The 22,190-nt window shown below is 41.0% G+C and overlaps 1 protein-coding gene across 3 annotated transcripts in view; it reads left to right on the top strand.

Moving 5' to 3' along the window:
* Uggt2 (UDP-glucose glycoprotein glucosyltransferase 2) overlaps window positions 1-22,190 on the top strand; it is a 126,960-nt gene that overhangs the window by 90,326 nt on the left and 14,444 nt on the right. For all 3 annotated transcript variants that reach the window (XR_013042611.1, XM_076545563.1, XM_076545564.1), the window contains 5 exons: window positions 443-527; window positions 7,641-7,823; window positions 10,082-10,242; window positions 11,436-11,550; window positions 20,478-20,594. Coding sequence is in view for 2 of the 3 variants with exons in the window: in XM_076545563.1 (XP_076401678.1) it covers window positions 443-527; window positions 7,641-7,823; window positions 10,082-10,242; window positions 11,436-11,550; window positions 20,478-20,594 (661 nt within the window). In the remaining variant the exon portion in view is untranslated. The remainder of the gene's footprint in view (window positions 1-442; window positions 528-7,640; window positions 7,824-10,081; window positions 10,243-11,435; window positions 11,551-20,477; window positions 20,595-22,190) is intronic.

Raw genomic sequence — 22,190 nt, 5'->3', positions numbered from 1 at the left:
CCAGGCCAAGCTCCGGGAGTCCAGTTGAAGAGAGGGAGGAGGGATTGATTATATGAGCAAGGGGGTACTGGTGCTTTTAAAGCATACTTTCAGGGTACTTGCATCTCCTTTACTGAGAGGCCTAGACTAAGGCAATCCTGTGGAGGATTTTTGGGGGTACACAGGTCATTCATCTTTGTGGGTTCTGAAGGCCTTATATTTATCGCACAGTAACAGAGCCAGAATTAGATACTAGTTCAGCAACAGGACCACTTAACACTACTTAATACTGTTTTTACATCCTTACACATTTCATATTTTAACAGCCTTAATGTTTGAAAATATTTCAGTTTGATTCTACATAAATTCATAATGGAAAACTTAATTCATACTTTTTGATATTGAAAAGCCTTTGACAAAGTAGGATGTCATCTTGTACTTGGTTTCCTGTTCTTTTACATAGGATTATGATGCTTTCTGTTCTTCGGAACACCAAAACACCAGTGAAGTTCTGGTTTCTGAAGAATTACCTCTCGCCAACATTTAAAGTAAGCATATTGCTATTTTACAGTGTGGTTAAAGTTTGATACGAAATTCTTTGCTGTCATTGTAAGCTCTTAAAACATTCCTCTTTTCAAAGTCAGCCTTTTAAAATGTATATTTACCCAAATTACAACTTTGAATTTAAAATTATATTCACTATTCTTAACTAGTTTATAAAAATTCTTTGTAATTTTTATTTAAAGAGGAATTTAAAGAAAAGAATATCAGGAGGGTGAGCCCTTAAGTAAACTCAAAACCAGAATAATTAATAGTTTTTTATAATTAAAATTTGATGAAAATATGTAAATTTTTTCAATTAAGAGATTGATTCTGTCACATTATTCATAAAGATTGAAACCTTAGTCATATCAAGAAAATAGGAAATGACCTTAGAGTTCAAAGTTCCTGCCTCCAGGTTCCGGTCCTGAACTCGTGCCCTGCTTCCCTCACTGATGAGCAATGACTGGGACGTGTGAGATGAAATGAGCCCTTTCCTCTCCAGGGGGCTCTGGTTTCAGAAGCAGAAAGCAAGAACACTTTCAATCTATGCCTTTCTCTGTGGGAACACTTTGCCACAGAGACTCAAAGTAGTGAGCTCTTTCTGTCTCCGTGATGCGCTGATTGCTGTGGGGGTGTGTGCACTCAGGACAATTGTGCTGCTCAGGACAGTTGTCCTCAGCAGCATGTGGTGACCAGCATCAGTTACTGTTGCTCTGCCTCGCCTTCCTGCTGCACAGTGTATCCAGGTTCTCTGTATTCTCAGTAGGAAAACAGACTTCAGAGCACTTACACAGCAGCAGCTCAGTGGAGGCATCTTTTCCTGAAGCAAAAGTAATAATAAAAAGAGAAACAAAGAATGGCTAACGATGCTTTTGTTCCTTAGTATTTCCAAGCATTGCTTTCCAGTATTATTTGGTAATTCTTCATAATCTTGTTGGAAAGAAAACAAAGATACTTTGTTGTTGGAGCCCACTAGGTTTCCTAGTGGCTGTACCCAGCAGGACTGCATAAGAGGTTGATTGGACCACGGGCCTGGGTACCAAGTGACAGTAATTAGCAAAAGGGAGGTCTTTTGCTCCACCCTTGCCATTGTTATAAATTGCCTTTTGTAATAAAGCTCTGGGCCAGTGGGTAAGGATTCAGGCCCTCCCGAGTCTATCCTGTGTTTTCTTTCTGTTTCTCTCTACTTAACTCTCTAACTAAGTCTCTTATCCCTCAGTCCTCAAGAGTTCCTGGGGTAAATAAGTGTGGGGGCTGGTCTCCTACACTTTGTGGTGGTTCAAATGAGAATGGCCCCCATAGCCTCATGTGTTTGAATACTTGGTCCCCAGCTGGTGGAACTGTTTGGGAAGGATTAGAAGGTGTGTCATGGGCCCAAGCTTTGAGGCTTCAGCAGCCTCCCATAGTCCCCAGTGTGCTTTTTTCCTTCCTGTTTGTGGTTGGATGTGATCTTTCAGCTGCTCCACTACTGTGCCTGCCTTCTGCTATCATGGGCTCTAACCCTATGAAAGCACAAACCCAATCAAATGTTTTCAAATCCCCTTGGTGATGGTATTAACTTAAACAATAATAGGTCCAGCCTATATTGTTTGCTCCCAGGGTCTGTGGAAGAGTCTACCAACCAGCTGAGGATTCTAATCTGAGGGACATTCAATGAATCTAAACACACTGAGTTCGCTAGTCCATTCACTTTATTCTTCTATGGCGATTCCATCCACACAGTTTCTTTTCTGATCTCTTACTCAGCTCCTCTCAGTCCCTCCTGCTCTCAGTCCCTTCTGCTGTTCTCTCATCTCTACCTAGTTCTTTCCATCTCCGTCCTCATCTCTGTTCTTCTCCATCCATCCTCCCAGTGCTCTCAGAGAACCAGTATATATACCCACACAGTAATTCTTTGGCAAAGCAATGCGAGGCTTGAAGTTTTCAGGGTCACAGAAAGAGGTGATAAGGATCCACACATAAAGCAATTAATTGTCAGCTTCCAATTATAACCCAAAAGGGGAGTGACTAAAGGGGAGTTCTCTGGCAAAACTGATCAACTAAAAGCTAAGATCAATTAGGGAATGTATGTGCTCAAAATATAATCTTGAAATGGCTAGGTAGAATGTTAGGGGTCAGAAAGTCACAAGAAAGTAAACTGTCTTTGGTGCCGCTTTTCCCGCTCATCCCGGCTGCAGCTGCTTTCTGATAGGGAGGGGGACATATGCTTGGTGGCTAAGCAACCTATGTCAGAGCATGTAGCATTTGGTTAGTAAAAATACTTTCGCTCAGAGTAATTGCTGAGGAGAAAATCTAGGAATAGCACCTGGCTGAGGAGGAATAAAAACTTGATTTGCACAAGAAAGAAGCTTGGCACCTCTGCTGGCCTGGAGGCAATCTCCTTGGGTCAGTGGGAAGCAACTGCCTTAACTCAGTAACTAGCAAATGGCTAAAACCTCTTCCCAGGAATGTGAGCAGTAAATCTCTTAAATTAGGGTCTTGTGTAAATAACCCGGGGTGAAGGTAAGGGGTTGAGGATTTAATTGTTAGTGGTTCTTTTCTCTATCTGTGAGTGAGAGGAGCTAATGTTTATCTATGTGCAGTTTTGTCCTTGAAAAAGGTATCTTTGCTAAAAATACTTTTGCCCGGAGAATGACCCTGGCCAGATATATGTTAATGAAAAATAAACACAGCTGGGAACAGTTGTCCAATCACCCCAAATGTATAGGGAAAGTTGTGCCCAAGATTGAGATGCAGTCGTGAGATCACATGTACACATAACATGGAGATGCACGGTAAACGGGGAGAATCATAGCTGTTATTGCACAAGAAGTTTACAAGAGACAGCCAGTTCATTCCAAAGGCAGTAATTCCATAACGCCTTGCGTGATGGTTTCCTCTAACAGAACCTTAGTTCTGATAGGTTGACCTTCTGAACTCCAGTTGTCACTAGACAACTGTATACTGGATACTCCCATGGGCTTTTGCTACCAGCGGCTCTCAATATGGTATTCTGTTGCTGAAAATAAAAAGTAACTAAGATACACCTGTAACACAGATATTAAAGACCACACCTTTACATAAGTTTAGTCATAGACAAAACTACACAACTCCTAAAAGCTATTTTGCTCACAGCTTATTACCACAAAAAGATACAAATTCAGTCAGCAAAAGACAAGGAGCAGGAGAGTCGATGCAGGAGAAGACAGATGTGGAGTTTCCAGTTGTCTTTTCCTAGACAACACTTGCCCCTCCTAACGGCAGGGGAGCTCTTACTAGAGCACCACATTTAAGAAGATTCACCTTTGGTTTGGTACCCGGCATTTTTATTAGCGTCAGCTGTGTAGCCCCAGCTGCCCCTGCCTGCCTATCGGAGCTAAATTTCTACCTCCACCAGAGTTAGACTCATTACTGTAGCTCAAAATGCTCACCTAAACCACACTATCAGCATAGACTAGCTAGTGTGACTCAGAGTCTCCTGAGAAACAAGTGCCTTCTTATCAGGAAGAACCTTCCAGGAGCGGAGGTTACCGCATAAGGGCCATGGCAGGCATTACACTTTTCGTTAGACATAACCCAAACTTTCTAGCACAGGCATTGGATAGAACAGCTGATTATGAACAGCTGAGGTTGAAACCCAAGCACTCCAGCCTCAGGCCGTCCCACCACCCTTGTGGAATGGCCTGTCTCCCTCCATTAGCGTTCTTGTGCTCCTTTGGCAATAGAAAACACAAACTGAAATAAACAGGCAATGATAGACAAAATCTTAAACTATTTTGTTATTACTTCTTAAACATATTATCCTACTAGGCAAATACTGCATGGGCGTGGGAAGTATATAAACCAAGATGGTATGATGTAAACATTGTCTTAACAGATTATATTTACTAACTAGACAAATAGTTCTCTGTATGGATAAAAAAAAAAAAAAAAAAAAAAAAAACCTGCAGCACTTAATGGCCAAAAGTATAATGTCCAAAAGTAATACCCTGCAAAAGTAGTGTTTTCCTTTCTGATTTGCTTTTTCTCTTAGTTTCTTCTTTGTAAGATACTTTAGTGCAAATAACAAATACACAGAAAAGTGCACAGCCATAAGCAGGTAGCTTTGGTGCATTTCACATCAAAGCACCTGGGTCTTCAGTCGCCAGATCCCACCCTCCAACCTGGAGAGCCACTGCTCCAGCTCCTCCAGTGTGGCTGTGATACAACCCCAGACCAAGTCGTCTTACATATGGCATGTGTCTGAGCTTGCAGTTCTAGAGGATTGAGAGTCTGTGGTTTTGGGAAAGCGTGGTGGCAAGCAGTAGACACAGCAACCATAGCAGGAAGCTGAGGTCTCACATCTCGAACCACAGCATAAACGGAGAGAACACATCTGAAATGACCCTTCTTTAAACTCCCAAAGCCCACCTCCAGTGACATACTTCCTCCAACAAAAACACTTCTCCTAAACCTCCCAAGCAGCACCAAGCATTCAATTGCCTGAGGCTGTAGGGTCATCTCATTGAAACCACCACAGCTACCGCACTTCCCGAACTGGCATGCTGAAGCTCTCCTGTCTTAGTTACACCGCTTCCCATATTGAATAGGAAGCTAGTTCACCATCTGCCGCTTCATTTTCCTTAGCTTTTGTCTTTCTCCATAGCTCTAACTTGTAGAGTTAACAATTTCACTTACTGTTCTACCCATCCTCTCTACACTGTAAGCTTCAAGGGAGCATGATTCGGATGGTATGGAGGGGTCTCACTGTTCACTAAAACATTCATAGGATATAGCAGTGTTGTGTGGATATTTTTAATATATATTATTGAAAATTGAATTTTTTAATTTCTCTTCATGCTTTATATGAAAATAATGACTCCAAGAAGCTGTTAAAGCCATAATTTCAGCATTTTAATGAAGATAAAATGGATCCTCATAAAATGAGGGGAAAAATTATCCTTTAATTTCTAGTATTTTTTAGAAACAAATAAATGATTAAACATTTGCTCAGCACCTGGTTACAGACAAGAGTTGAATGAGGAAAGGAAATTTTAACTTCTCTGGATCCCCTCTCCCTGCTTTTTACACTTTCCATTCAGTTTTTTATCTTAGATGAAACTGAAACAAGTGTGTTTCTACTACTAGATTCAACAGAGACTCAGTCACAGTCACAACAGACAATGTTACCGTCACAATAGACCATACCTAAGACTGTATACAGCCCCATAACCCATCAATTATCAGGGAGCTGAAAGATTCCAAAAAGCCTAGTGACCTTGGGAATGTCATAGCATCACATATCACTCCAGTGTTTGTGGTGATCCTGGTATAAACATACTTACTTTGTGTCATACTGAAGTGTAGCACATACTGTAAACGGTAAAGTGATAACACAATATAATGACAATAAGCAACAGTTACCAGTTTATCAGTTTAACACATTTTATTGTATTTAAAAGATATGTTTTTATGTACTTGAGTGTTTCTATGCACGTATGTATGTCTACCACATGCATGCAGTGCCCGTGAAAGTCAGAAGAAGGTATCAGATCCCCCAGATCTGAAGCTGTGCACGGTTGTGAGCTGCCACACGGGTGATGAGAATTGAACCTGGGTTCTCTGCAAGAGCAACAAGTGCTCTTAACTGCTGAGCCATCTCTCCTATCATTATTTTTAGATGTACTTCTATTTCTTGAACTTTTATAGAGCTGTGCTAATATTGGGCTTCTCATTTTTAAGAAAAAGCTTAAAAAGGGAAAAAAAATAAACTTCTTTAAAAAATCCTTATAAAATAAAAATCCAAAGAAAGAAAATATTTTTGAGACAGCCAGCGAAGCCTAGACTAATCCTGAATTCACTATCATTACCCCTCAGGAAACATGTATACAGCAGCACAATGTGTTTGTTTAAGCTGTTACCAGGAGAGATCAGAAGTTTTAATAATTTTAAAGTTTAAAAATGAAAAAAGTTACATGAAGCCAATAAAATAAATAGTAAAAATATTTTTAGAAACTGAATGTAGCTTAAATCTAGTATTTACAAAACTCCACAGTCACATCCTAGAGCTTCAGAATCCCTTGTTACTCGCTGGTTCCCAGAGCCACTTCAGTTGTGCAGAAGGGCCTTCACAGCTGTGTCTTGTGTGTTTGTGTATGTGCGTGCCATATTTTGTACCTTGTCTCCACTTGGATGTACAAATGCTTACTGTTGTGTTTAAATTGCATACAGTAGTCATCATGGTAACATGCTGTATAAGCCTCTAGCCTATGAGCAGTAGATGTTGCTACCTAAGTTTTGTGTCATTCTATGATGTCTGCACATTGACATAACCATTTAATCATACATTCCTTAGAAAATAACCATGTTGTTAAGGGATCCATGGCTCTATTGATAATTCTGCCTGAAGGTGCTAAATCAACTCTCAGATTATCTAATACTCAGATCTGTTTTTTAATAGTTGAATGACCATCAGTGTCAAATATGAGTATCATTTATCAATTCCTAAGGCACTTTGTGCTTCTGCTCACCGTACTTTTGTATCTCCCTCACTAGCCAGTGTATGTCGACATATCCATAAGTGTGGTTATGGGCTTTTCTTTATAGATGCTTAGTCAATAAGCATTTAAATTAAAACACACATGTATTTTAACAACAGTAATTATGTAGTTACATGTAATTATACCTTCATATTTGTCAGCAGTTTTATATTCTTCATTAATAGATAGCGTAAATCCATTTCTGATGAGATAATCAACTTAAGGGGAGGAAAGCATTGTTTGGGCCCAAGTTTTGGAGGTGTTCTGTCTGTGTTCACTTGGTCCTGTTGCTTTGGCACTAGTAGTGACAATTACACATCCTAGTGTGAGCACATGGTAAAGGAAGCCAGTTCACCTCATGTTGTTTAGAAGAGAAGCCAGGGTCCCAGCATCCCCTTCAAGGGCACCCCACCCCGTCACCTAACTTCCTCTCTGTAGGTCCCGTCTCCTGAGAGTTCTGCCGCCTCCAGGTTGTGCTGCAGGCTAAGACTGTAAGAGACGCTTGAACAGTAACGTAAGAATGAGTTGTTAAAGTGTGTTTAGGCATTTTCCCATCAGTTTATAATAACTTTATGGTAAACTTCTTCTGAAATGTATTGTTTGATTTTGTTATGTATTTAGGAGGTGATTCCTCACATGGCTAAGGAATATGGATTCCAATATGAACTTGTCCAATATAAGTGGCCCCGTTGGCTTCATCAACAGACTGAAAAGCAAAGAATCATTTGGGGTTACAAAATTCTTTTCCTTGACGTCCTTTTTCCACTAGCAGTGGACAAAATTATATTTGTTGACGCTGACCAGGTAATAAGAATAATTATTTTTAGTAATAAAGTGTGGTTTTTGACTGCAACTGAATGTGGACATAAGGATTCATGTTGCTCACTTTTTGTCACCATTGTTTCATAAACATAAAGACATGACTGTAATACATTCATGAAGTACCTTAAGTTAAAAGCCACCTGTCAGAACATGGGCAGACTTGAAAGTGTGGCAAGAAACACTGTTTGCTTAGAACATGACAACTTCTATCTAAAACAGCCGTTTTTTCAAATTTGGCAGGTAAAAGTAAGGCATGCCCCTGTTAGTCATTGTAAAATAGTTGTGTGAATTTGTGTGGAGATGAGCTGCATTTCTTTTTACCTGGCTCGCTCTTCTTGCTGGAACCTTGGTGGTTGCACACAATCCTCTCTCGTTGCTGCACGCCCAGCAGCTTTGCTTTCCACTGAAAGGGTTAAGTCTCCATATGTCTGCTCTTAAAGGCTCGAGATTTAGCTGAAAAAAATTAAAAGGCCACCTCAACTTCAGAATTTTATATATAAAAGTTACGGCTTTTTCCTTTACCTCGTTTCAGTACCTTTATAATCATTAATCATGAAAAAGTATTTGAAAAATGTACAGAATTTCTAGTAGCACTGATACTGAGTTTAAATGTATATAAACTAAATGCATAAGATAGAATGTACATATTGAGGACAAAGGGTATATTTTCACGTTTTATGCTAGAATTTGCTCACTCTCACTGAGTGTGGTGATGTTTGTTTGTAAGTATGCACTTGGAAGACAGAGGCAGGAGGTGATGAATTCACAGCCAGCCTGCAGCGCATATGAGCAGGAGAGAAGGACTGACTTACTCTCCTATGCTGTTATTTTGTTCCAGGTTAACTTCAGCTATTATAATAAAAACTTTAAGGCAGGAAAAGCAAGTGTGGTGATAAGTAAGCACTGCCAAATATATTAACTTAATACAATTCTTTCTCGGGCCAGAGAAATGTCTCAGCAGGTCAGGGCTCTTGCCATGCACAAGCCTAGCATGACCTGTTCAATCTCTGGAACCCATGGAAAAGTGGAAGGAGGGAACAAAGCCCATAGTTGTCCTATGACCTCCATGCTCAGGCTAAGACATATATGCCCAACTGTGCGTGTGTGCGCGCACACACATGCATACACATGCATTTCAAAGAGTTTTTAAAGCATAAGATTCTTTCCCTCCCCTCAACATTTACACTCGTATTCTTTCAGCAAGCTTAAGGGAAACAATGAAAAGTAAAACACAGGGCTGGAGAGAGGAGGGCTCAGTGGTTGGAGGGACTTTGCTGCTCTTGCAGAGGACTCTAGTTTATTTCTAGTATTTACAGGTTGACTCTACAATCTACAACTCCAGTTCCTGAGGACCCAGTCCCTACGCTGGCCTCTACAGGCACTACACAGATACAACATTAGTCACACTTCTACCTTTTAAAAAAAGAAAAAGGAAGGAAGGAAGAAAAAGAAAAGTGAAAGCATATTAACATTGTCATTTAAGCTACTTTTTTTTGGTTTTTTGAGACAGGGTTTCTCTGCATAACAGCCCTGGCTGTACTGGAACTCACTCTGTAGGCCAGGCTGGCCTCAAATTCATAAAGATCTGCCTGCCTCTGCCTCCTGAGTGCTGGGATTAAAGGTGTGTGCCACCATGCCTGGCCCTTAAGCTACTTTTCAAATTAAGACTTTTTCTTGAGTCTGGAGAAATGACACGGTAGTTAAGAGCACTGGCTGCTCCTCCAGAGGTCCTGAGTTCAATTCCCAGCAACCACATGGTGGCTCACAACCATCTGTAATGAGATCTGGTGCCCTCTTCTGGCGTTCAGGCGTACATACAGATAGAGCACTCATATGCATAAAATAAATACATTTTTTAAAAAAAATGATTTTTCTTTATGATTCTAATTAACATTTTCCAGTATTAATTCATACATTGAGGAACTAAAAGCTATGTGCTTTTGTGATAGTTAATCCCTCCCCAAAATGTGTGTTATATAAACTAGTTTGCTTATAAGTGATATTTCTAGGTGTCTCACTGATAAGACCACAATTATATAGATAAAGAATATAAAGTTTATGTTTCTTTTAATCTGTGAGAACAAGAAAAAAATGAACATTTAGTAAATTCATGTCATGACAATGATATGAGGAAATGCACCTTTCTGTATATATACAATAAGGTAGTAATTTGAAATTTACATTGAAAGAGCTTATAATATTTTATAATCTAATACAGAGACACTGTTTTCATTACTTAGATTGTGAGACATGACCTAAAAGAGCTTCGAGATTTTGATCTGGGTGGAGCTCCTTATGGATATACTCCATTCTGTGATAGCCGCACTGAAATGGATGGATATCGTTTCTGGAAAACTGGATATTGGGCATCACATCTTATGAAAAGGAAATACCACATCAGGTAAAACAGCGCATGTTCTTCTGTTTCATGACTGACTATTGTATTCATTTGCAATTATAACCGATTATGCACCATCTGTGAAAGTCCCTGTTGTGTGTGGACTTGAATACATGAGCTCATAGAGTTTTCTCTCAGTCTCAATATCCCCTGGTTTATAGCTATGGAAACTGAGGCAATCAGCATTTAGGTGACTTGTTTGGACCTTCCTTTCCTAGGACTTGGTTGAACCAAGAGTTAAAACCAAATGTTACAGTTCAGGAGCATGCACCTGTCTGCTGCAAGATGTCAGTTTTATTTGTCAATAACAAAGTGCAGACACAGACTCCTAACAGTCTGTAGGGCTATGAGTTTCATGAAAACTTGGAAAGGTTTGAGATGACCTGAAATATATATATATATATGTTCTGCCACTGTTATAGCAACCTCAAACTCTTCGGAATTACCAGACCATTGATCTCAAATTAAGAAAGAAATATTTGTAAGGTTCTAAGGTGTCTGTCCTGCTTTGCTTTCTGTTGTTACAGTAAACACCATGACCAAAAGTTACTTGAGGAGGAAAAGATTTGTTTCATTTGGTGCAGGAATGCAAGGCAGGAACCTAGAGACATAACTGAAGCAGGGACCAGTGGATAAACACTGATTCCTAGCTTGCTCTACATAGCTGCTCGGTTTCTTGCTTATATACCCCAAAACCACAGGGATCTGGGCCCTCCTACATCATAAATCAAGAAGGGGCCCCACAGGTGTGCCTACAGGCTAATCTGGTGGAGGTATTTTCTCTAATGTTCCCTCTTCCCAAGTGACTCTAGCTTGTGTCAAGTTAGAGCAAAGCTAACCAGCCCAGCCTCTACAGGTACCATTGCTCTGCAGTCACTGGGGACCAGCCCAGCCTCTACAGGTACCATTGCTATACAGTCACTGGGGACCAGCCCAGCCTCTACAGGTACCATTGCTATGCAGTCACTGGGGACCAGCCCAGCTCTACAGGTACCATTGCTATGCAGTCACTGGGGACCAGCCCAGCTCTACAGGTACCATTGCTATGCAGTCACTGGGGACCAGCCCAGCCTCTACAGGTACCATTGCTATCCAGTCACTGGGGACCAGCCCAGCTCTACAGGTACCATTGCTCTGCAGTCACTGAGGGAAGCCTCACAAGCACCACAGACCACTAAGGAGTGTTCCTTTTTCAGTGCCTTATATGTGGTGGACCTCAAGAAGTTCAGGAGAATCTCAGCAGGTGATAGGCTTCGGGGCCAGTACCAAGCTCTTAGCCAAGATCCAAATAGTCTTTCAAACCTAGATCAGGTAAGTACTATGACAAATTCAAATGAAGAAATACACATTTTGTATAAACTGTTTCAGTTTCCTTCATGCACATAAAATTGTTTCTTTACGGCTTCTTTTTCAAACTTGTGCCCTTTGTGCAAATTCCTATATATATATATATTTCAAGCTCTATTTTTTATTCTGACAGTATTCTCTCTTTCCCATTCCCTAGCTTACTCCTCCTTCTCTACAACCTATTTCATTTAGCCATCCTGTTTTACTTCCTTTTTCTGTTTGACATACAGTTCTTTCACAGGCCCACCTCCCCCTGCTGTTAGGTCTTTTGTGTGCTGATCTTCAAGAAAAACCCTCTTTATCCCCTGCTCCCTGTAGACACCTGACAGGTACCTCTTTCCTCATATCCCATTAAATGATTCATTATTGCCCCCAAAATATTTCAGATAATTTAAGCAGATGTGAAAGACAGTTCAGCTCATGATCCTTACTGTTTCTGTTTACTGAAATCACTCATAAACATTTGACTGGTATGTTTTGTATACCTCATATGTGCCACATACTCTCCTAAGACCTGAAGCCACAGAAAACAAAGCAAAACTACTCTTGAGGTCACAATGCTTTTATTCTAGTTACAATATATGTGTATATGTGTGTGATTAATTTTTGGAGAAGAGATAAAATAGGAAAACATTATAGATAGGGTTCAGAATGGTCAATCAAGATTGGGGGATTTTAGTGTAAAGTAGGTACACATTTCTCTCTAAGAAGGCAGAATTTGAATGGGTTTCATATGGAGGCCAAAAAAAACCAAAAAAACAAAAAATACCTGCTTATACTGGTGTTCCCAATGGTGAAAGTGGGCATTTTGTGTTTGAGGAATGTAAGAAATTTGGTTATTTATAAGGTTGAATTCATACCTACTTGCATGTATATGTTACCCATAATCTTGTACATTAATGTTCATAGCTTTATTTTCAATAGACAAAACCTAGAAACAATTTTATATTAGTTATAACACCTTACTGTAAAACCTAGTAGGTTAAAAAAAAAAAGGCAGTTTTTGTGAATTGGTCATCTGAAGCAGACAGAGCTGATGCTCTGCTGCACCTCATGGTACCACCTCATTTGGTAAGATAACCTCATTCCCTGGGCTGTGCGTGTAAGCGAGTGTTGCAACTCTGGGGGAAAGGTACCCTGACTGCTGGGGGAGTCAGGCCACACCTGGAGTTGGGGTGCGGTGGGGATGGTCTCCCTGCAGGATATTGCTGGCCTGCTCCTCTCCTGGAGCCGCTGCAACTGAGCTTTGCCCAGCCCCCACTGAAGGGGGCTTCCCAGCAGAGCTCCGCTGCTTCTCCAGCCCAAGATGTTGCTTCTTTTGCTTCACCCTGCAGAAATGTAGCAATCTCCTCCAGCTCTGGAGAAAAGTTGTTACTCTTTCTGCTCCACCTTGCTCTGTCCCCTAAGGGACCCGCAAGGTTCTTCTGTTCAGCTCCACCTTGCTCTGCCCCCCCCCCAACATCTCTCTGCAAGGTTTTTTTCTACTCAGTCCCCTAAGGGATGTCTTAGCAGGTTTCTTCTCTGAGCCATTGAATGAAGATCTTCACACCCAAGACTCTTTGGAGGAAGAGATTTATTTGGGAAGGAGGAGTCCTGGAGACTGGCTGCCCCTACCAGGGTGGGAAAGAACAGCCGACAACTGAGCAGGCAGGAGGGTTATATAGGGTTTCTTAGGGGCGGAGTTCCTCCAGGGAGAAGATTTTCTGTCCTGGGATTGTTTAGTTTTTCCTGCTCAGGGATTGGTTAGTTTTGTTGGTCAGGGGCAGAGATGGCCCCGATTTCAGGGCCAAACTGTATTTCTTTCACTGACCTTTCTCAGCTTTTTGGCTCTAATTCTAAAGCCAGGGCATATTTCTTTCACTGGCTCTGATTCTAGGGACAAAGTGTATTTCTTTGGCACTGGTTTCAGAGTCAGGGCATGTTTCTTTGGTTCTGGGTTTAGGGATAAGGTGTTTCTCTCTCTAGTCTTGGGTCCAGTTTCTTTCACTGGTTCTGGGCTCTAGGTCAGGATGGGTTTCTTTAGCTAGCCCCTTTTCTACCCTACAGTGTGGACTTCTTCAAGAGCCACTGCACAGGATCGAAGGAACTTGAGATCCACAGCTGTGGAGCCTGCATGGGACTGGACTGGCCCTCTGCATAGCAAGACAGTTGTGTAGCCTGATCGGCTTGGGGGCCCCTGGCATAGGATCAGAATCCATCCCTGGTGCATGAGCGGGCTTTTGGGAGCCTACCACCTGTGATGGGACACCTCATTCAGCCTTGAGGCAGGGGGAGGGACTTGGACTTGCCTCTACTAAATGTACCTCCCCATGGGAGGCCTTACCTTTTTGTGGGAGGGGATGGGGGGTAGGTTGGGAGGGGGAGGCTGAAGGGGTGGGAGGAGGAAAGAGGGAGATCTCTAATTGGTATGTAAAATGAATAAAAAAGTTTTCTTAATAAATAGAAAAAAGCCAGTGCACTGAAGATTCACTCCCCTGCTGGCTGTGGACTGTAAACAAGCATTAGTTTTTGCCAGATGACGTAGTCAGTCGGGCATGAGAAAAGTCAGAGAAAGGGAGAATACTAACAAAATTGGTGTCACAATCTATTATTATAATTTTTGTTTTGTTTAAACTAGCACTTTTTATTAACATATTAATTTTACATATTAATGTGATCATTGTGATATTACCAAAAAGTCATGCATCATGCACTGATTCAATCCAACTGTCCTTTTCACGTCACATTTTCCCATCCCTTGGCACCCTTCCCAGTCTCCAGTAACCACTCATTAACTTTCAGATTAGTATGTTCTTTAGTTCATGCATATGAGAAAAAGCCTGAGAATTAGTCTTTCTCTATCTGGCTTATTTCATTTAATATGATATTCTCCACTTCACTTTTGCTGCAAATGACAAGATTTCATTTTTTCTTTATGACTCCATTGTATATAAATACTATAGCTTTTCTACTTACTAACTTTAGGCAGAGTTTCTCTGTGTCCCAGCAGCCACTCCCAAATAATCAGACTGAGTCTTTTTATTAATTATAAATGCTCAGTTGACAGCTTAGGCTTGTCACCAGCTGACTCTTACATTTTAAATTAACCCATATTTCGTATTACCCTCTGCCATGAGGTGGTACCTTCCTTTAACGTGGCACATTAATCTTGCTTCTCTCTGCATCTGCTCTCAACTCTCCCGACTACACTCTTCTTCCCAGCATCCTCTATGTCTTGCTGTCCTGCCTATACCTCCTGCCTAGCTACTGGCCAGTCAGCTCTTGAATTAAACCAATCAGAAGGTACCTTGGTAAAGACACATTTTCATGGTGTACAAAAGGATTATTCCATAACATTTCCCCCTTTTTGTCTACTTAAAAAAGATTATAACTTTAACATAGTAAAACTATATATAACAAAAACAGTTATTGTGTAAGAATTACAGTTACAATATCCAGTCCAGACACAGAATCTGCCAGCTCTGATTGTACCAAGAGGTGAGTGTCTCCTCTCCCAGCCCAAGAATCCTGTCTCTAGAACCCAGGCCCTAGGGGCAAAACCCATGCCCCCTATCCGCACCTATCACTGTCCCAGGTACAGGCCAGCAGCCATCCTGTCCTGTGGGCAGTCATCCCTACCAGTACCCCCCATCTGACCAGACCCTGCAATATACAAGACCTACTTTTTGCCCCAAACCCACCCAGCCCCCTTTGACCTCACCATCTCCCTGAGACACAGAATCCACCAGCTCTAATTGGACCAAGAGTTCCTATTGAAACAAGAATAGCCCCCCGAGACACAGACACAGCCAGCACCAAGTGGACCAAGAGCAACTCCCTCAGACATAGACACCTCTTGCATCTACTGGAGGAAGAGATGGGTAGACATCAGTGCAGAAATACAAAGAAGAACATAAAGAGCAAGATGGCACCACTAGAACCTAGTGGTTCTACAACAGCAAAACCTGAACATCACATTGTAGAACAGAAGAAAATGACTTTAAAAATAACTTTATGAAGATGATAGAGGCCTTTAAAGATGAAATGAAAAATTCCCTTAAAGAAATTGAAGAAAAGACAAACAAAAAATTGGAAGAAATCAATAAATCTCTTAAAGCCAAGAAAACCAAGAAAAGGCAATTAAACAGGTGAAGGAAACAGATCAAAACCTGAAAATTGAAATAGAAACAAAGAAGAAGACAAAAGCAGAGGGAATGCTGGAAATAGAAAATCTGAGTAAACGAATGGGAACTACAGATGCAAGCATAACCAATGGAATACAAGAGATGGAAGAGAGGATCTCTGGCATGAAGGATACAATAGAGGAAATAGATTTGTCAGTCAAAGATAACACTAAAATCAAAAAAGTCATAACATAAAAAGTCCAAGAAATCTGGGACACCATGAAAAGCCCAAACCTAAGAATAATAGGGATAGAAGAAAGAGAAGAATACCAACTCAAAAGCACAGAAAATATATTCAACAAATAGAAAATTTTCCTAACTTAAGGAAATATCTATGAAGATACAAGCAGCTTATAGAACACCAAATAGACTAGACCCCCAAAAAGTCCCCTCGCCACATAATAAACAACTAAACATACAGAATAAAGATAGAATATTGCTGGGCGGTAGTGACGCACGCCTTTAATCCCAGCACTCAGGAGGCAGAGCCAGGCAGATGTCTGTGAGTTCGAGGCCAGCCTGGTCAAAGCGAGTTCCAGGAAAGGCACAAAGCTACACAGAGAAACCCTGTCTCAAAAAACCAAAAAAAAAAAGAATATTAAGAGCAGCAAAGGAAAAAGGCCAAGTCACTTATGAAGGCAGACACATCAGAATAACACTCAACTTCTCAATGGAGCCAGAAGGCCCTAGACAGACATAATGCAGACACTAAGAGACCATGGATGCCAGCTCAGACTACTATACCCAGCAAAACTTTCGATCACTATAGACAAGTGCATAAGATATTCCAAGACAAAACCAGATGTAAACAATACCTATCTACAAATCCAGCCCTACAGAAAGCATTAGAAGGAAAACTCCAAACTAAGGAAGTTAGATAACTCCACAGCAGCAAATCCCAAAGAAGGGAAATACACATACACTACCACCAAAAGATAACAGGAATCAACAATCCTTGGTCATTGATATCCCTTAATATCAAGAGACTCAATTCGCCTATAAAAAGATACAGGATAATGTGGTGATATATTATATACACTAATAAACTTGCATGAGGATCAGAGAACAGAGCCAGCCACTAAAATTAGACATAGAGGCTAGACAGTGGTTGCACACACCCTTAATCTTATCACTTGGGAGGCAGAGATCTGTCTGGATCTCTGTGAGTTCAAGGCCACACTGGAAACAGAGCCAAGCAGTGGTGGCGCTCACCTTTAATCCCAGTACTGGGAAGAACACATGCCTTTAATCCCAGGAAGTGATGGCAGGGCAGAGAAAGATACAAAAGCATGAGGAAACAGGAACTAAGGCAGTTCAGCTGAGAACCTTTCAGGGGAAGACTCAGGATTTCAGTCAGAGGATTCGTGGAGTTGGTGAGGTAATAGATGGTGGCTGTGGCTTCTCTGATCTTTCAGCTTTTATCCTAATATCTGTACTGGGATTTTTTTTTTATTATAAAACCATCTAAGATTCAAACAACAGGCTAACAGAATGGGTATGAAAACAGGATCCATCCTTCTGCTGCATACAAGAAACACACCTCAAAACAGATACTACCTCAGAGTATAAGGCTGGGAAAAGACTTTCCAGTCAAATGGACTTAAGAAGCAAGCTGGTCTTTGAAGAAAGAAATTGAAGATATTAAAAAATGGAAAGATCTCCCATGCTCATGGATAGGTAGAATCAACATAATAAAAATGGCAGTCTTACTAAAAGCAGTGTACAGATTCAATGTACTCCCCATCAAAATCCCAACAGAATTCTTCACAGACCTCGAAAGAATAATATTCAACTTCTTATGGAAAAACAAAAAACCCAGGATAGCCAAAACAATCCTGTACAATAAAGCAACCTCTGGAGACATCACCATCCCGGACCTCAAGCTCTACTATAGAGCTATAGTAATAAAAACAGCTTGGTACTGGCATAAAAACTGACATGTGGACCAATGGAATCAAATTGAAGACCCTGACATTAATCAGCACACCTGTGAATACCTGATTTTTGACAAAAAAAAAAAAAAAAAAAAAAAAACCCAAGACCATACAATGAAAAAAAGAAAGCATCTTCAACAAATGGTGCTGACATAACTGGATGTCAACATGTAGAAGATAATAAATAGATCCGTATCTGTTACCATGCACAAAACTTAAGTCCAAGTGGATCAAAGACCTCAACATAAATCCAGTTACACTGAACCTGATAGAAAAATTAGGAAGTATCCTTGAATACATTGGCACAGGAGACCACTTCTTAAATATAACACCAGTAGCACAGACACTGAGAGCAAAAATCAATAAATGGAACCTCTTGAAACTGAGAAGCTTCTGTAAGGCAAACGACATGGTCAGTAAGACAAAATGACAGCCTACAGAATGGGAAAAGATCTTCACCAACCCCACATCTGACAGAGGGCTGATTTCCAAAATACATAAACAGCTCAACTAGACATCAAAATACCAAACAATCCAATTAAAAAGTGGGCTACAGAGCTAAACAGAATTCTCAACAGAAGAATCTCAAATGGCTGAAAGACATTTAAGGAATTGTTCAACATCCTTAGTCACCAGAGAAATGCAAATCAAAATGATTCTGAGATGCCATCTTACACCTGTCAGAATCGCTAAGATCAAAAACACTGATGACAGCTTATATTGGAGAGGATGTGGAGCAAGGGGGACAATCCTCCACTGCTAGTGGAAGTGCAAACTTGTACAGCCACTTTGGAAATTAGTATGGTGGTTTCTCAGAAAATTGGGGATCAACCTACCTCAAGACCCAATGAAACCACTCTTAGGCATATACCCAAAGTATGCTCAATCATACCACAAGGAAACTTGCTCAACTATGTTCATAGCAGCATTGTTAGTAATAGCCAGGACCTGGAAACAACCTAGATGCCCCTCAACCAAAGAATGGATAAAGAAAATGTGGCACATTCCTCAGCAGTTTAAAAAAAAAAAAAATGACATCATGAAATTTACAGGCAAATGGATGGAACTAGAAAGTATCTTCCTGAGTGAGGTAACCCAGACTCAGAAAGACAAACATGGTATGTACTCATCAGTACATTCTAGATTCTAGAAGTAAAGCAAAGGATAACCATACTACAACCCACATCTCTAGAGAAGCTAGGTAACAAGGAGGACCTTAGGAGGGACGCATGGATAGCCCAGGGGAGGGGAAATAGATGAGATCTCCTGAGTAAACTAGGGGTGAAGGGGCGGGAAAAGAGGGTAGGGGTGGGGGGATGGGAGAATGAAGGAGTAGGATGATGGGGCTAGAACAGGGGCAGAGTGGGAGAGCAATGATGGAGATATCTTGATAAAGGGAGACATCATGGGGATAGGGAGAAACCTAGTGCAAGAGAAGTTCCCAGGAACCCATAGGGATGACCCCAGCTTAGACTACTAACAGTGGTAGAGGGGTACCTGAGCTGGCTTACCCCAGTGATCAGATTGGTGAATGCCCTGTCATCATAGAGCCTTCATCCAGTAACTGATAGAAACAGATGCAGAGATCCACAGCCAAGCACCAGGCCAAGCTCTGGAAGTCCAGTCAGAGAGAGAGAAGAGGGAGTCTATGAGCAAGGGGCATCAAGACCATGATGGGGAAACTTACAGATACAACCAAACCAAACTAGTCGGAACTCATGAACTTTGTACTGACAGTGTGGAGCCTACATGGGACTGGACTGGGTCCTCTGCATTGGGTGAGACAGTTGTGTAGCTTGATCTGTTTGAGAGGCCCCTGGCAGTGAGAATAGGATCCATCCCTGGTGCATGAGCTGGCTTTTTGGAGCCCATTGCCTATGGTGGGACACCTTGCACAACCTTAATGCAGGGGAAAGAGCTTGGACCTGCCTCAGCTGAATGTGCTGGGCTTTGCTGACTCCCCATGGGAGGCCTTGCCTTGTGGAGGAGGGCATGGGAGGTGGGCTGGGAGGAAGGCTAGTGGGGTAGGAGGAGAGGGATAAAGGAGGGGATCTTCTGTGGTTGGTGTGTGCAATGAATAAAAACTGTCTTAATTAAAAAGAGGAGGGGGAGAAAACAACATCTAGTCCACTTGTATTTTGAAAAAAAATAGAGAAAATACTCTATTATCTATCTTAACTTTGTGAGTTTGAAGTTTGGTACCTAATTTACTTCTTATCATAACTAAGGAAAACTCTAAGTTTAATTATTTAGTCTTTGACTCCATCAAAGACCCAGAAGGGTGAAATGTTACCTAATGACAGGGACATTTGGCTGCCTGGTCAGTCACCCAAAGTTCTTCTATAATGTTGGGGCAACCTGCAGGCCGAGTATATCTGACAGACATTTCTGAGAAGCAGAGAATTTTGAAGGACTGACCTACCTTGTTTTGTCAAAGTTTGGCAGTTGCTTTTTTTTTTTTTTAATCCTGCTGGTTCAGTTTGGACAGTATACTGTCAGCAGTTGAGGCAAGAGCAGTTTCTCTGACCAAATGGCTCCACCCTTCTTCTTCCTATCATTCTCAGTTTGGCTCTCCTGATTAACTCTATCCTGTTCAGCTATTGGCCAGTTATCTTCCTTATTAAACCAATCACAGCAACAAATCTTCACAATGTACAAAAGGATTATTCTGCTGCAATTAAGCAAGCCAAGCTTAACATACGGAGATATTTCAAATTTGTTGAATTTTTATGATATATTTCAAGTCTAAATGACAACTTGACTCAGTCTCTTGCATATTAATTTTTTTCGATAGGATCTTCCCAACAATATGATTTATCAAGTTGCCATTAAGTCTCTTCCTCAAGACTGGCTGTGGTGTGAAACCTGGTGTGATGATGAATCTAAACAAAGAGCCAAAACAATTGATCTGGTGAGTGTCTGTATTTTCATTTATTCATGTATATAAGCATATAGAAAAATGTTCAAATTTAAATATGTTGTTTTACAAATGAAATGGCACACACATATTATTCCTGCACTTGTTCTTTTGTTTGGTCTCTTAGGAATTAAGTAAAAAGCTGTGTGCAGAGGTCCCCAAGACTCCCCTCAGCTTTGCTGATTTGTAAGGAAAGAAAGAAATAAAGATAACCCATGGTGAAGTTCAACAGAGAGTGCAAATGGAACATATGAGACCTAGGGACACTATGCAAAGAGCACAGAAGGCGAGAACTATGTGCTAATGACAAAGAAAACGTTTTCAATCAATTAGTAAACTAGAGATAGAGATGTCTGTCCAGTTCAGGAGGCATTTAGAACACCAAATAGACAAGACCAAAGGAGAACTTCTCCATAGTATATTATAGTTAAAAACCCTAAATATTCAGAATGAAGTACATGGAAAGCTGCAAAATATAAAGGCAGACCCATCAGAATAAAAGAAAATTTCTCAGCAAATACTTTAAAAACCATGAAGGCTTAGAACAATGTATTTCAAACTCTGAAAGACCACAGCTGCCAAGCCAGAAGACCAAATCCATCAAAACTGAAGGAAGAAGAAAAATGTTTCTGCTACCCCTCTACTAAATAGTCTAGTACAGAGGAAGGTAAACAGGAGTGTGGGAACAAGCCTAAATTCTGAAGTCCTCCTTCATGGTAGAAGTTGGTGATGTGTCTATGTCCATGTGTACGAGGTCTTCAGTTTTAGATGCATGGCCTTTCTCCTGGCAGAAGCTGCACACAGAGAAAGGAGGGTGGCATGAATTTGAGCTTTCCCTCAAACACTTAAAAATTAATCAACATGGGGCGAGAGAGGTGGTTAAGTGGTTAAGACAGGGCAGAAATAATCTACATTTTTTGTCAAAATATCACAGTGGTCTCTAGCCCAGTTGCTAATACTGTTTCTTTCTGAAAGCTCTTAAGCTGGTCCCACACAGCCCAGGTACCATCAGCACTACTGTCTTCCAAGATCCCCCCAAGATAGCCCAGTAAGTCACACTCACGGTGTTCAACCACTTTTCTAGTCCAAAGTCCCAAAGTGTGTTAACACTTCCTCCAAAAAGTGTATAGGTTAGGCCTGTCAGAGGAATAACCTACTCCCACATACCAACTTCTGTCTTATTTATTTTCAGTTGCTGTGATAAGATATCATGACCAAGGTAACTGTCTTAGGGTTTCTATTGCTGTGAAGGGAGACCATAACCATAGCAACTCGTATAAAGGAAAATATTTAATTGGGGTAGCTCACTTACAGTTCAGAGGTTCAGTTCACTATCATCAAGTGGGACAAGGCAGTGTGCAGGCAGAAATGGTGCTGGAGAAGTAGCTGAGAGCCCTACTTCTTGCAGGCAACAGGAAGTGGACTGTGCCACATTGAGTGAAGCTTGAGTAAAAGAGATCTTGAAGCCCACCCCCACTGTGACACATCTTCCAACAAGGCCACACCTCCTAATACTGCCACTCTTTCAGGATTATGGGGGCCAGTTACATTCAAACTACCACAGTAATTTACTGGGGAAAATACTTACTG

The sequence above is a fragment of the Peromyscus maniculatus genome, chromosome 9 (assembly GCF_049852395.1).
Source record: "Peromyscus maniculatus bairdii isolate BWxNUB_F1_BW_parent chromosome 9, HU_Pman_BW_mat_3.1, whole genome shotgun sequence".
In the NCBI taxonomy this organism is placed as follows: Eukaryota; Metazoa; Chordata; class Mammalia; order Rodentia; family Cricetidae; genus Peromyscus; species Peromyscus maniculatus.
Note: the sequence above shows the minus strand (reverse complement) of the source record. Positions and strands in the feature narration are given on the sequence as shown.